The sequence below is a fragment of the Tachyglossus aculeatus genome, chromosome 9 (assembly GCF_015852505.1).
Source record: "Tachyglossus aculeatus isolate mTacAcu1 chromosome 9, mTacAcu1.pri, whole genome shotgun sequence".
In the NCBI taxonomy this organism is placed as follows: Eukaryota; Metazoa; Chordata; class Mammalia; order Monotremata; family Tachyglossidae; genus Tachyglossus; species Tachyglossus aculeatus.
Window position 1 is genome coordinate 44,045,923 of NC_052074.1, and position 15,979 is coordinate 44,061,901.

Genomic DNA, 15,979 nt, shown 5'->3' on the forward strand with positions numbered 1-15,979 from the left:
AGTTGGCAGGTGCTGTTCATTAGTTGATTGCTTGGTAATGGCAGATCCAATCACTCTAATTATTCAACTTGGGGACCGTCCATCTGGCCTGATGTATTCAGGTTCTAGAGACTAAAATGCAGTTATAGAAGACTAAAATCAGCCATGAAAATACATAATTTAGGTAACAGGCGTAGTGGAAATTAGGTCCTGGATACAGGCACTATCTCATCTCTCTGATGTCATTTTGATGATACTCTGCGGATGTGTCTGCACAAGACAAGTATGTTTTTCATTGTTTTTTATGTTAGTTTTAATGATATTTAAGTCCTTTCTATGTGCCAGGCGCTGTACTAAGGGCTGGGGTAAGTACAAGTAACTCAGGTTGGATATAGTCCGTGTCCCACATTGGCCTCAGAGTTTTAATCCCCATTTTACTGACAAGGTAACTGAGGCACCGAGAAGTTAAGTGACTTGTCCAAGGACACACAGCATACAAGTGGCCGAGACAGGATTAGAACCCAGGCCCTTCTGGCTTCCTGGCCATGCTCTATCCACTAGGCCATGCTGCTTCAGGATGTTATGAAGAGACAATTCAGCTGGAAGCTTTGATTTTTGCTACTTATCCACCCAGGGCAAGTCTCCCCAGAATTAATCATGCACCACAAGTTCCACATCCACACTTCCTTCTCTGGACTGCAAGGTCCTTATGGGCAGAGAACGTGTCTACCAACTCTGTTTTATTGTACTCTCCCAAGTGCTTAATCCAGTGCTGTGCACACTGTGCTCAATAAAAACCATTGAATGACTGGAACTTGCCCAAACACGTAACACAGTTCTCTGCAGTCAATCAATCATATTTATTGAGTGTTTACTATGTGCAGATCACTGTAGTAAGCCCTTGGGAGAGTTCAGCATGACAATATAACAGACACATTCCCTGCCCACAGCATGCTTAACAGTCTAGAGTAAGTACTCAATAAATAGCACTGATTCATTGATTCTGACTTCCCTGTGGTCTGCAAGTCTGCCAGATTAAAAATAATAACAATAATCATAGTATTTATTAAGCACATACTATGTGCTAGGCACTGTTTTAAGTGCTGGGGTGGATACAAGCAAATTGGGTTGGACGCAGTTCCTTTCCCACATGGGGCTCAGAGACTCAATCCCCATTTTACAGATGAAAGAACAGAGGCACACAGAACAGTGAGCCCACTGTTGGGTAGGGACCGTCTCTATATGTTGCCAACTTGTACTTCCCAAGCGCTTAGTACAGTGCTCTGCACACAGTAAGCGCTCAGTAAATACGTTTGATGATGATGATGATGAAGTGACTTGCCCAAGGCCACACAATGGACAAGTGGAGGAGCCAGGATTAGAACCCATGCCCATATCCTACCCCATGTCCCATTCCTTCATCCTCCAGGCACTGGGAGGTCTCCAGAGTCCAGATTGGAGGAATCATTTCCCCCCGGCCAGATGCTGCCAAATGAGGCCTGGTCACGAGCCAATCTGAAGATACCCGGGACGATACAGTCTGCCAAGTTTGCCAACCCATCTGTAATTTCACAGATCGTCTGTGAAAATGCGCTAGAATCCATCACGTCCAGATGGCCCGTAAAAATGTTACACCACGTTGATGCCGGCAGACTTCAGTGCGTCGCTGCTCCGGGTCAGTGTATCCCGTACTCCAGTGCAGCGGGGAGCATAACTGCGGGAATTTGTGAAGGGGTGGCAGTTCTGCCATCTGTCCCAGCGTGCTCCAGTGGCTTCCATTTGAGTGCCCAGGGTCACCGGAGCGTCAGTAAGAAACTGGTGACATCCGATAATCTTAACGCGGTTATCTTGTGTCTACCTGATTATTTGTGGAGAAGCAGCATGGCCTAGGGGATAGAGCGTGGGCCTCGCAGTCAGAAGAACCTGGGTGCTGATCCCGGCTCCACCACTTGTCAGCTGTGTAGCCTTGGGCAAGTCACTTCACTTCTCTGTGCCTCAGGTACCTCCATCTGTAAAATGGGGATTGAGATTGTGAGTCCTATGTGGGACAGGGACTGTGTCCAAACCGATTTGCTTGTTTAATAATAATAATGATGATGGTACTTGTTAAGCGCTTACTATGTGCCAAGCACTGTTCTAAGTGCTGGAGTAGATACAAAGTAGTCAGGTGGGACATAGTCCGTGTCCCACATCGGGCTCACAGTCTCATTTCCCATTTTACAGAGGAGGTAACTGAGGCCCAGAGAAGGGAAATCAATCAATCAATCAGTCGTATTTATTGAGTGCTTACTGTGTGCAGAGCACTGTACTAAGCGCTTGGGAAGTACAAGTTGGCAACATATAGAGACGGTCCCTACACAACAGTGGGCTCATCAATCAATCAATCAATCAATCGTATTTATTGAGCGCTTACTGTGTGCTGACTTGCCCAAGGTCCCATAGCAGACACGTGGCAAAACCGGGATTACAACCCAGGTCCTTCTGATTCCCAGGCCCATGCTCTATCCACTAAACCACGCTGCTTCTCCACCCGAGCGCTTAGTACAGTGCCTGGCGCATACTTAGCGCTTAACAAATACTACAATTATTATCATCATTATTAAAGTAAGCGCTTAACCACTACCACAGTTATTGGTATTATTGCCTCGGTGCTTAGTACAGTTCCTGGCACATAGTGCTTAGCGGAGACCATTAATATTTTCAGCTGGATGTCAGGTTTACCCTGGTGAAATCAGGAGTTTGCAGGCCAGGGTGGTCTCAGGTTAGCCAAGTGTCGATCTTGGCAAGGAAAGAAACTGCCAGCCCAGCCCTCTGTGGACAGAGCCAATATATGAGTGTTCTGCCTATAACAGGTAGAGAAATGGAAATCTCCAAGCCCTTAAGTGAAAGAGTAATTGCCCAAACCGATCAATCCGTTAGTAGGATTTATCGAGCGCTTGCACTGTGCAGAGCCCTGGGGTAGGACTTTGGGAGAGATCAATAGTAGACAGAATCTCTGCTCTTGAGGAGCTTACAGTTAAGTGGGATGACAGGCACTAGAATAAATTACAGGTAGGTGGGAAGCAACAGAGTTTAAATATATGTCTCTAAGTGTTACAGGTGGAGGGGGAATGGTGAATTCCAAGTGCTTAGGGGACGTAGAATAATAATAAAGAATAATAATGATTAAAACATATAACCTTGGTGACAGATGGACCAATGCATAATAATAATAATAGTAGTGGTGTTTGTTAAGAGCTTACTATGTGCCAAGCACTGTTGTAGAGACAAGGTAATCAGGTTGTCCCACATGAGGCTCACAGTCTTAGTCCCCATTTTACAGATGAGGTAACTGAGGCACAGAGAAGTTAAGTGACTTGCCCAAGGTCACCCAGCAGACAAGTGGTGGAGCCGGGATTGGAACCCATGACCTCTGACTCCTAAACCGGTGCTCTTACCACTAAGCCATGCTGCTTGTCATGGAGAACAGTGGGAAGCAGTGAAGTTTCCAATATGGGTTGGAATTAACCTGCGTGGCGGGCAACTGAAAGACAATCGTTTGGAGCCTGGGCTGGTTTATTTGTCAGCGCAGCCAAGGCTCGGCTTCCTGCATATCATCTGGTATCATTCCACCTTCCCATGAGGCGTGGGTTTAGTCCATATTCATGAAGCGCTTAAACCTGCAATTTACCAAGAGCAGTTGTCACAAGCAAAGAGACCAGGAGAGAGGCTTCAGGCAGCGAATGAAGGTTCATGATGGAAACAGGGAGAGAAAATGTCAAGGAAGTGATTATTGTGACATTGATTGCGGTAGTTGTTAAAAGCGCTTTCTGTGGGCCAAGCACTGTTCTAAGAGCTGGGAAATGAGCTAAAGTCGGACGTGGTCCCTATTGGGGCTCCCAATTCAAGTTGGAGGAAGAACGGGTATCCCCCATTTTACAGGTGAGGAAACTGAGGTGCCGAGGAGTTAAATGACTTGCCCAAGATCATCCAGCAAGCAATTGGCAGAGCTGGGATTAGAACTGAGGTCCTTCTGACTCCAAAGCCCATGCTCCATTTGCTAGGTCATGCTGCTTTTCTGTTGTGCATCTGGAAACAGCAAGTTCAAGGAAAGTGTAGAAGCCAAGCGACCAGCCCCGTAGGGATGAGGGAAACCTAGCCATAATGAACTCGGGATTGGCCTTGAAGTTTTCTGCTTGGAATTTTCTTGTGTCAGATTTATGCCTTCAAGAGCAGGATGTGGAAAAGTTCACTAATTCAGAAATTGGAAACAATTTACATGTCCTGCTGTGTTTGTCCCTGATTCTTAAGTGTGATGAAATGGCGCAAAAATTGTGAATGGAAAATACAGTGCATTCATGGAACGAGGAAAATGGCTATTTGCTTCCTCTCTGAAGGGGAGCAGCATGGTCTAGTGGAAAGAGCAAGGGCAAGGGAGAAAGAGGACCTGGGTTCTAATCCCTGCTCTGCCACATGTCTGCGTGGGACCTTGGGCAAGTCACTTCACTTCTCTGGGGCTGTTATCTGTAAAGTGGGGATGAAGACTGTGAGCCCCATGTGGAACAGGGATCAGGTAATTCAACTTGATTACCTTGTATCTACCCCTGCACTTAGAATAGTGCTTGGCACATAGTAAGCGCTTAAGTACCGTGATTATTCATTATTATTCTTACGTGACAGGTTGCAGAGTCTCGTGTTGCGTTACGCGACAGGTTGCCAGACTCTCATGTTCCGGGGTGGGGGGGGCTTGCTCTGTGTTTAAAATTAGTGTGGGATCCAGTGGGCCCAAGGGTCATCAGATCACAGGCATACTGGGAGCTAATTCAACAACGAGGCGTGATGGGAGGCTTCTAGTTCTGGAGACAGAAGAAGCATTGACTAGTTGCTAGCCCCACCCAATAAGACAGCTTCATGGGGACAGCTTACTCAACAGCCGATAACCCTCCCAGGCTATTGGTTCTTCTAATAAGGTCGCAGGTGGTATAACATGATTAGCCTGGTGATATCAGGCACCTATGTGGTGTGACTTAAAGCGGTGTTAATAAGGAGGTGAGTCAGGAGGAAGGGCCAGAAAGAGATAGGCAAATCCACCATTCCGTAGGAGTTAGGAGTCTTGGTGTAGCAGTCAATCAATCACTAATAGGTAGGTATTGAGTGTTTTTTGTGCGCAGAACAGTGTACTAAGCACTTGGGAAAGTAGTAATGACAATAATTCTGGTATTTGTTAAGCACTTTGTGCTAGGCACTGTACTAAGCGCTGAGGTGATTATAAGCAAATCGGATTGGACACAGTCCATGTCCTACATGGGGCTTACAGTCTTAATCCCCATTTTATAGGTGAGGTAATCGAGGTACAAAAAAGTGAAGTGACTTGCCCAAGATTACACAGCAGACAAGTGGCAGAACTGGGATTAGAAGCCATGACCTTATGTCTCCCAGGCCTGGGTTCTATCCACTACTGCCCAGTGGATAGAACAGTGCTTGGCACCTAGTAAGTGCTTAACAAATATAATAATAATACTAATGACACTGATAAGCCGCTGAGGAGAATACAGTGTAGTTAGTAGGCACAGTCCCTACCCTCAAGGAGTTTGGAATCCAGCGGGGGGGGAAACAGATACCAAATTACAACCAACCAACCTGACCTCTGAAGTCATAGGTAGATGATCAGCTTATTCACCTGGGAGACACGTCTTAGAAATCCTGCCTCTCGGAGTAGTCAATTTCTCCTGTCCTCAAGAATGCTCATCAGCTCTTTTTTGCGATGTTTCCCTCAGTGGTAAATTGGCTACTTGGTAATTAATGTTAACCTCACGACTACCTATCTCTATTAAGGTAGGTTGCTCCTTTAATAAAGGATTATCTAAACAGTTGATCTTGGAACATGCTTTTCTTTGACTCTGCAGGCCAAACTGATAGTAAGTATCTTTATCTTTCCCCTTTCCTAAAACAGGTGGCGGGGTAACAGAAGAGCCTCTGTTTTAGAATCTGGTGACTTAATACCCACAGTTTTAATTTTGGGTTTCTAAACAGCGAGGTGGTTATACATAAATGGGTACTTGGATACGTGGTTCACTTACTGCTATTTAACATGCTGTGAGTTTTTGCTGAAGTTTTGGATTTGTGTGGGGCCAATTGCCAATGAACTGGATATAGTACGTCAAAGGAAGAAAATTCATTCTTTCAGTCGTATTTATTGAGTGCTTTCTGTGTGCAGGGCACTGTACTGAGTGCTTGGAAAGTGCAATAGAGACAATCCGTAGACCCTGAGGGGAGCTTCTGAGAGTTGGTGGGGTCCCCTGTGATATCCTGGATGGGTCGTGGGTGGGAGCAGGATGAGGGAGGGGCTTAGAAGTTGGGTACCACTGCACCTCCCCCAACCCCAGGGGCCACCAGGTCTAACAATAACAATAATAATAATGGTATTTGTTAAGTGCCTACTCTGTGCCAAGCCCTGTACTAAACACATGGGTAGATACAAGATAATTAGGTCCCACATGGGGCTCACAGAATGCCATAGGTAATTGAAAACCCGGGTTCTGGATGATCAAGATATCATTCTTTTTGCATCTTGTGGAAAAACGTGGGTGATTGGAGTGGTGGGGGATACAGCCGTAAAATGCAATTCACAAGATGTAATGTTGGCAAGAGGGCCTTAACACACACACAAACCCCCCCCCCCCCCCCCCCCCCCACTGTCTTTTGTTTGGTACAACTGACCGTGAGTAATCCAGAGAGTAAAGGAATATACTCTTTTGGGACTTTCTGTATGACCGGTCATTTGTGGATGGGAAAAAAGTGCAACACTTAAGGATCATGTTCCAAGTTTTTATGCTATCTGTTAAGAGCTTACTATGTGCCAGGCACTGTACTAAGCTCTGGGGCAAATACAAGCTAATCAGGTTGGTCACAGTCCATGTCCCGCATGGGGCTCACAGTATTAATCCCCATTGTACAGATAAGGTAATTGAGGCCTGGAGAAATTAAGTGACTTGCACAAGGTCACACAGCAAACCAGTGGTGGAGCTGGGATTTTTGACTCCTAGGCCTGGGCTCTATCCACTAGGCCACGCTGCTTCTCAAGTTGCTTTTCTGATTGTACGTAAAGCCAATGGTGATGACTAACTCCACCAAATAGTATACTGCAGACGAGGGGATGCTTCTGGGTGGTTTGTAATGGTCACCTCAGGTTATCCACACCCTAATTCACGGACAGTCCCTCATCATGGACCTCGCCAGGAAGTAATCCAGAATGATGCTGATCTCTTCTAAGTCCAGCGAACATTTTTCTTGATGGTGATAAGGGGACAGTGTAATTGTTTTGACTTGGGGCTGGGTAATTGTAGAAGGTGAGGGCTTGACTGTTCAAATGAATTAGAATGTCGTTATTATTTTCCTGAGGTTCAGGCTTCCTGGAGTGGATGTTTTGGGGGTTGACTCTTTGGAAGCTAAGTAGGTATTTCAGTGACCTCTAGGATGTGTGGCAGCGGAGGCTTCAGATTGGTGTTTGGGGCTAGCTCAGTTCCAGGAATTACAGGGAATAATAAAATAGCTCATAGCACTTATGTACACATCTTACATATGTATCCTCTAGACTGCACTCTCATTATGGGCTGGGAGTGTGGCTGCTAATTCTGTTGTATTGACTCGTCCAAGTGATTTTCATTCATTCAATCCTATTTATTAAATGCTTACTGTGTGCAGAGGCTAGTACTATGCTTGGTACAATGCTTTGCACATAGTAAGTGCTCAATAATTACCATTGATTGCTTGATTGATATACTCCTCTTACTTCAGCCTATCTGTACTATACTTTCGTGTCTGTCTCCCCCTGCCAGATTTGAACCTCCCTGAGGTCAGGGATCTTGTCTTCTACTATTTTCGTACTCTTCCATGCATAAGGCCTTGAGCATTTGATATTCACCCCAATCGTATTTATTGAGTGCTTACCGTGTGCAGAGTACTGTACTAAGCGCTTGGGAGAGTACAATACAGCAGCGTTGGTTGACGCATTTAGTAATTCGAATTAATAATGTCTGCCTTCCCTTTTAGACTGAAAGCTCGTTATGGGAAGGGAACGTGTCTGCTAATTCTTTAGTGCCATACTCTCCCAAGCACTTACCGCAGTGCTCTGCCCACGATAAGTGCTCAGTAAATATCATTGATTGATTAATATGGGAGCAAGTATAGTGCTCTACATGTAATAGGTAGTTAGTCCATTCTGTGCCCTGTCATCTACATTCACTGTGTACTGGTTTGCCCAGGCTGTTGTGGGGTCTAACATATGTGTTCTGTCTTCTTTCCAGAATGCAATGAACCTACCCCCTGACAAAGCCAGATTGCTGCGCCAGTATGACAACGAGAAGAAATGGGAACTCATCTGTGACCAGGTAGAGTTGAACTCAGGGGCCTTTCACAGAAACATGTTTTTTGTTATCATTGTTGTTTTGTTTTTCAGTGGTATTCAAGTACTTACTATGTGCCAGGCATTATACTAGACACTGGGGTAGGTACAGGATAATCAGGATAGACCCTGTCCCTGTCCCTCATAGGGCTCACAGTTTTCATCATCATTTTACAGATGAGGTAGCAGAGGCCCAGAGAAGTGAAGTGACTTGTCTGAGATCACACAAGAGAAAACTGGCAGAGGCAGGATTAGAATCCAGGTCCTCTGATTCCCAGGATCGTGTCCTTTCCACTAGGCCATGCTGCCTCTCAATAAGTGTTGTTGTTTGATTGACTAGTGCCACATCTTCCATTTAGTTCCTCTTTTAGTATGCAAGTATCCTGAGAGACCTGGTGTGCTTCTTATTTACAACCAGAATTCTTCTGACCTAACGTCAGCCTGTATCCTCTGATTCACAAACAGCTTTCCAGCCTATTTGTGGGATTTATGGGATTTATTTTCCATCCCTTTCATCCATTTTTTGCACTCTTTCCTGGACTCCTTGCACTTCTTTCACATCTTTTTTTAGAAACTCAGGGACCCAAACTGAACGCTTTAATGAGAGAACAATGCCGAAACATAAAAGAAGGGATTTTCTCCTGAGTATTGCATGCTTATTTTTCTTTGTTCCAGGATGATGGCTTTAAAAAATTAATTGCGTTACACTGTTGCCTGTACAGATTTAGCACTTGCCCCTAATTTCAGACTCTATAGGACAATTGCTCGGATTTACCACGGTGAGTTTGCAGGGTACAGCTAGAGGGTTGTGGCTGGGGAGAACAAAGAGAGCAGTTGGGGAATAGCAAGTGTAGAGATAGATTAGGTGGGGCCAGTTGATGGAGAGCCTAGAAGCCAATTGCCAGTGGGCAACAAGGTCTGTGTTCTCTTGTTGCCTCTCTACTTTTGTGTTTTCAGGTGAATGCCTTGTTTGGCCCAGCCTGGGTTTCTCCTTGCCACACTACAAGCGGGGTTTCCACACTGGCCCGTAAGCAGACATAGGTCTCCTTTGAAAGAACTGAATCCTCTGGGCCAGTTTTCACTTGGTCCTCCATTTCCTCATGAGATTGCATTTCTTTTTATAGTATTTGTTAAGCGCTTACTATATTATGCCAAGCACTTTACTAAGAGCTGGGGTAGATACAAGCTAACCAGGTTGGATATAGTCCATGTCCTACATGGGACTTTGTGTCTAAGCAGGAGGGAGAACAGGTATTTATCCCTCATTTTACAGATGAGATAACTGAGGCACAGAGAAATAATAATAATGGTATTCATTACGCTCTTACTATGCATCAGGCACTATCATCATCATCATCATCAATCGTATTTATTGAGCGCTTACTGTGTGCAGAGCACTGTACTAAGCGCTTGGGAAGTACAAGTTGGCAACATATAGAGACAGTCCCTACCCAACAGTGGGCTCACAGTCTAAAAGACTATACTAAACTGTACACTATACTAAACACTGAGATAGATACAAGCAAATCAGGTTGTATACGGTCCCTGTCCCATGTGGGTCTCACAGTCTCAATCCCCATTTTACGGATGCGGTAACTGAGGCCCAGAGAAGCGAAGTGACTTGTGCAGGGTCACACAGCAGACAATTGGCAGAGCAGACTGATTTGCTCCATTTATTCAGCCCCCCTCCCAGCCCCACAGCACTTATGTACATATCTGTCATTTATATTAGTGTCTGTCTCCCCCTCTAGACTGTAAACTCATTATGTGCTGGGACTATGTCTGTTATACAGTAGTCTCCCAAGCTCTTAGTACAGTGTTCTGTACACAGTAGGCACTCAATAAATACGACTGACTGACTAGAATGGGGAGATCAAGGACCGCCCATCCCAGGAGTCGTGACTGGAATTGGGGGCCACTGGATGCCGCTCCACAAAGGGATGGGCTCATCCCTTTACTAGCTTCCGGACTGCCTCCCTCCCTCTCCCCCGACCCCCCTCTACCTCCCCCCGTCCACCACTTTGGAAGAGAGGGATGATCATTCTAATTGGGGGGCTTTAAATAGAAGTTAGGTGTATGCGGGGAAAGCAGGAATCACAATTCTCATTTCTGGTGCAGCTGCAGAGCAGGATTGACTCTGTTTTGCTCTGGCCTCGTTGACAAGTATCAAACTGGGGGTCTGCGCTCAGTCGTCCTGGTTTTACTCCGTTGGTTTTGACACCAAAGCTCTCCGAGCAGTGGCAGCCGCACAGTGGACTGGAGATTTTTGTGGTTTGTTCAGTGTTGATTTTTGTCTGTCCGGGCAAAGGAGCGTGCTGCAGATTAATGGCTACGGAAGGAATGAACAAGGAATGAAACTTGAACGTTGATCTTCTCTTTTCCCTCCCACACGACCCCAGTGTAGCCGCACCAGGACTTCTTTTTCCAAAAGTGAGGGACCCCGAAAGGTTAGGGTCCTGGCCCTTCTTAGACTGGAAGCCCCACGTGTGACAAGGCATGGTGTCTGATCAGATTAACTTGTGTCTACCCCAGCACTTAGAACAGTGCTTGACACATAGGAAGCACTTAATAAATTCAGCAGTAATAATAATGATAAGTTCCATGACCTTATCCTCGTCTAGGAGTTTGCTCCACTGTTGTTGGCAATTCCTTGAGTTCCTGTCCTGTGTTTGGTCAATCAGTAACAATAATAATAATAATAATGGTTGATAATAATTGTGGTATTTAAGTGCTTATTATGTCCCAGGCACTGTACTAAGCTTTAGGGTGGTTACAAGCATATCGGGTTGGTCACAGACCCTGTCCCGCCTGGGGCTCACAGTGTTAATCCCCATTTTACAGATGAGGTAACTGTGAGGCACAGAGAAGTTAAGTGAGTTGCCCAAGGCTACAAAGCAGACAAGCGATAGAGCCGGGATTAGAACCCATGACCCATGATTTCCAGGCCCGGGCTGTAGTCACTACTCCATGCTGCTTCCCCTCCTCATTGAGCACTTACTCTGTGCTTACCAAGTGCTCAGGAAACTACAACAGAGTAAGTAGGCACAATCCCTCTTGACTATAAGCTCACTGTGGGCAGGGAATTCATTCAATGGTATTTATTGAGCGCTTACTGTGTGCAGAGCACTGAACTAATTGCTTGGAAAATACTGTTCAGCAACAAACAGAGACAATCCCTGATGTGTCTACCAACTCTGTTGTACTCTCCCAAGGACTTAGTACAGTGCTCTGCACACAGTAAGCACTCAGTAAGTACCATTGATGATGATGATAATCCCTGATCTCTAGGGACTGACAAGGATTAACAGCGGAAAGCTGGTCTTTCTGATTGAAAATGAGACTGCCATTGACAGTGCACAGAAGATATCAGTGTACACATGGTGCAACCTTGGAAATCAGCACATGCTCACTTGACTGGGCCGTAGAAGAAAGCAGGCCCTTGGGCTGGACTTAGTGGTAGGCCAAAACAAAATAGGAAATGCTCAGTAACTGTGAGGATTCAGGAAAACGGTAGAATTGGCAAAGGTGGTAAAGAAGCAAGGCCTAGTGGATAGAGCATAGGCCATGGAATAAGAAGGATCTGTGTTCTAATTCCACCTCCACCACTTGTCTGCTGCGTGGGCAAGTCACTTAGCCTCTCTGGGCTTCAGTTACCTCATGTGTAAAATGGGGATTATGACTGTGAGCCCCATGTAGGTTGTGGAATGTAACCAACCTGATTAGCTTGTATCTACCCCAGCAGATAGTACAGTGCCTGGCACATAATAAGCGCTTAACAAATACCATTAAAGGAAAAAAAAAATGGAAAAAGAAAGGAAGAGGTTGTGGCTGATAAATGGGAGGAGACCAAGGTGAACCAGACGGGCCCAGGTCAAGTTTGAGGGGTCCAGAGACTATATGAAACTATTTGGATATTTGGAAAGGTTTTTTTTTTCTTTGTGTATGTGTGTGTGTGTGTGTGTGTGTGTGTGTGTATACATACAAGTGCATACATTTCTAACACCTATATAATGAGTACATATGTGATGTGATACATTCATTTAAAGCCCTGTACCCATATGTTCTTAAATAGTGGGATGTAAAAGTTCTTAATGATGTGAAAGATAAGAAATCATGGAGGTTATTTGGAGTTTATGAGACTGAGTGGAATTCTAAAGTTAGTGGAAAATGTTCATTATTAGTCATGGTCTTTGAATGACTGTTTGGCTTTGAATCCATAGCCAATTTCCTTTTGCCTGGCCCACGTGAAGCCAAGAATACGATCAAGACAGACTTTTGTGAAAGCCAACTGGGCTTGGTAACAAACCTCCCCTGCTCCCCAAACCATATAGCTAGGCCAAGATGGATATTTTATGAGGTGTCAGTGGGGTCTGAGAGATCTCAAAGGGTGTTCTTGTGGGTCATTGGGAAAGGGGTTTATTTATGGTCTATCCATGGAACTGGGAACCAGGAACTAGTTGCTTGGGTTCCTTTCCTGCATGTCTCAAGTGGGATTTGGGTCAGTCCTTGAGAAGCACCATGGCCTAGTGGATTGAGCAGGAGCTTGGGAGTCAGAAGGACCTGGGTTCTAATCCCTGCTCAGCCACTTGTCTGCAGTGTGACCCTGGTCAAATCACTTTACTTCTCTGAGCCTCAGTTCCCTCCTCTGTAAAATGGGGACTAAGACTGAGAGTCCCCTGTGGGACATGAACTTTGTCCAGCTTGTTGAGTTTATAGCTAAGCAGCGTGGCTTAGTGGAAAGAGCACGGGCTTGGGATTCAGAGGACGTGGGTTCTAATCCCTGCTCCACCACTTGTCTGTTGTGTGACCTTGGGCAAGCCACTCCACTTCTCTATGTCTCAGTTACCCCATCTGGAAAATGGGGATTAAGACTGTGAGCCCCATGTGGGATTACCTTCTATCTACCCCAGTGCTTAGAACAGTGCTCGGCACGTAGTAAGTGCATAACAAATATCATAAAAACAAAAAAGAAAGAAACTTCAGGTTGCGAGTCTGTGTGGAGGAAGTGATTATAGTGCTGTGCTTGCAGTTTGTGCAATGTTCCTCACATTTATTGAGCGCTTACTGTGTGCAGAGCACTGTACTAAGTGCTTGGTCTCGCCTGGTCGTGTTCCTGTCAGGGCTTGGAGTGCAGCAGGCAGGGGCGCAGATCCTAATGGGACCAAATAGAGCAAAGCCAGAGTCCAGGAAGTTGCACACGAGGTGACAGGATACATCGGCCCTCCCTGGGGCTAAAGAAACACTCTTACTGAGCAGGAAGCCAAAGCCCAGTCTGGGATTAGAAAATGTGTTTCCATCTCCTCTCTGAGGAATCGAGATGTGAGGTGGGAAGAGCTCCTAACCCAGAAAATGACTCTCTTTTAGTCTAAATAGAAGGAAATGATTTGGAGAGAATGCCCAGAAAGCTATTTTCAGCTTGAGAGATGGAACGAAACACTTGGAAGTCACCGTCTTTCTCCGGAGACGAAATAGCATTTTGTTTTCAGAGCATATGCGTGTCCCAGCTCTCTCCTGGCCCTTCTCTACTTGGAAAGCGATCTGCAGAACTTGGACAGCTAGAAAGTACCCTTAACACAGGGCAGGCCAGATTTCCAGAGGCAGCGGGCCTGGAGTCAGAGACCTTGATTAAGCCGCGGGGGACTCAAACTCTCCAACGTGGCCTCTATGGCCCTGAGCTGGCAGGTTAAAGGACTTAGCGATCAGGGGAAACTGATGGACTCACAGGGGCTGGCTGAATCATGAAGCTGCCCTGGGAAACTTGTCATGAGATGCTCGGTCATCTGGAACCATTTCTCCAGAAGAGGATATGCCAGGAGGCCTGCTTTGGTTTCCCAGCTTCATTCTTGCGCCCTAGGCTAACACAGTCACGTTCAGGCAGCTAAATTCCCTTCCCACACTGAAAATGGGGTCGGTAATCTCTGCCCGTTTCTATCCGGTTGCTAGGCCTGTTTGGGGTAGTAGGCCTGTGCCTTGGAGAGGTCTGGGTTCGCCCTTCAAGGGGGGCTCTCTTGGCTTGTGCGACCAGGCCTTCCTTTCTCTCTTCCTCCCCCACTTGCCTGCTCGCTGACTAGGGAGAGCGTGGAGGGGACTGAGTAGCCGCAGTGGACGAGGGTCATTCATTTGTTCATTCAATCGTATTTATTGAGCGCTTACTGTGTGCAGAGCACTGGACGAAGCGCATGGGAAGTACAAGTCGGCAACATATAGAGATGGTCCCTACCCAACAACAGGCTCACGGTCTAGAAGGAGGAGACAGACAACAAAACAAAACAAGTAGACAAGTGTCAAAACTGTCAGAATAAACAGAATTATAGCTATATGCACATCATTAATAAAATAGAGTGGTAAATATGTACAAGTAAAATAAAGTAATAAATATGTACAAATATATACAAGTACTATGGGGACGGGAAGTAGGGGAGGGCAGAAGGAGGGAGGAGTCATGTTCAGGAGTGGAAGGAAAGGGAATGGAGATTCTGCTCTTTAATCTGGGTCAGGGAGGTTGTGGGAATGAGCGATGGAGAGTCCTCAGAGTTTTTATTTTTTTAATGGTATTTGTTGAGCATTTGCAAGCTGATCAGGTTGGACATAGTCCATAACCCATGTGGGGCTCACAGTCTTCATCCCCATTTTACAGTTGCGGTAGCTGAGGCCCAGAGAAGTAAAGTGTCTTGCCCAAAGTTAGACAGCAGACAAGTGGCGGAGCTGGGATTAGAACCTAGGTTGTTCTGAATCCCAGGCTCGTGCCCTAGCCACTAGCCCACACTGCTTCTCATGACTTTCCCTTCAGTAACCCAATTATGGAGCGTTCATCCACGAATTTATCCAAACCACATCCTGAACTTAAAGAAAACGAACTGAAAATAATTGAGAACTAAAGTCGCTTCTGGCATTCCCTAGTCGGAGGGTATCCGAAGATATTTTATCAACCTTTTTCCACTGCCAAGAGCCCAGTAAGTGATCAATTGTCTAGTGCCCTATTCTAAGGGCAGGACTGTGTGCCATTTATTCATTCATTCAATCGTATTTATTGAGCGCTTACTGTGTGCAGAGCACTGTACTAAGCGCTTGGGAAGTACAAGTTGGCAACCTATAGAGACGGTCCCTACCCAACAGCGGGCTCACAGTCTAGAAGGGGGAGACAGACAACAAAATAAAACATATTAACAAAATAAAATAAATAGAATGAATATGTACAAGTAAAATAAATAGAGTAATAAATATGTACAAACATATATACAGGTGTGGTGGGGAGAGGAAGGAGGTAAGGCCGGGGGATGGAGAGGGGGAGGAGGGGGAGAGGAAGGAGGGGGCTCAGTCTGGGATAAAGAGGTGAGAGAGAGGTGAAAGATGAGAGAAGAGAGATTAGAGATAGAGAGCAGAGAGATAGAGAGAGACAAAGAGGGAAGAGAGATGAAACAGAAGAGAGACAGAGAGAAGAAAGATGGAGGGGGAAGAGATGAAGAGGTGAGAGAGAGATGAAAGATGAGAGAAGAGATGAGAGATCACAAGCAGAGAGATGGAGAGACAGGGGAGAGAGAGATGAAACAGAGAGAAGAGAGATGGAGAGAGACAGAGAGAGATGGAAGATAGTGAGCAGAGAGATGGAGAGAGACA

At 45.7% G+C, this 15,979-nt stretch overlaps 1 protein-coding gene across 9 annotated transcripts in view; it reads left to right on the top strand.

The window, feature by feature from the left end:
• Nucleotides 1-15,979, top strand: part of FMNL2 (formin like 2) — a 224,598-nt gene that overhangs the window by 124,470 nt on the left and 84,149 nt on the right. For all 9 annotated transcript variants that reach the window (XM_038750790.1, XM_038750785.1, XM_038750786.1 and 6 more), the window contains exon 2: nucleotides 8,265-8,348. In XM_038750790.1, the coding sequence (XP_038606718.1) occupies nucleotides 8,265-8,348 (84 nt within the window). The remainder of the gene's footprint in view (nucleotides 1-8,264; nucleotides 8,349-15,979) is intronic.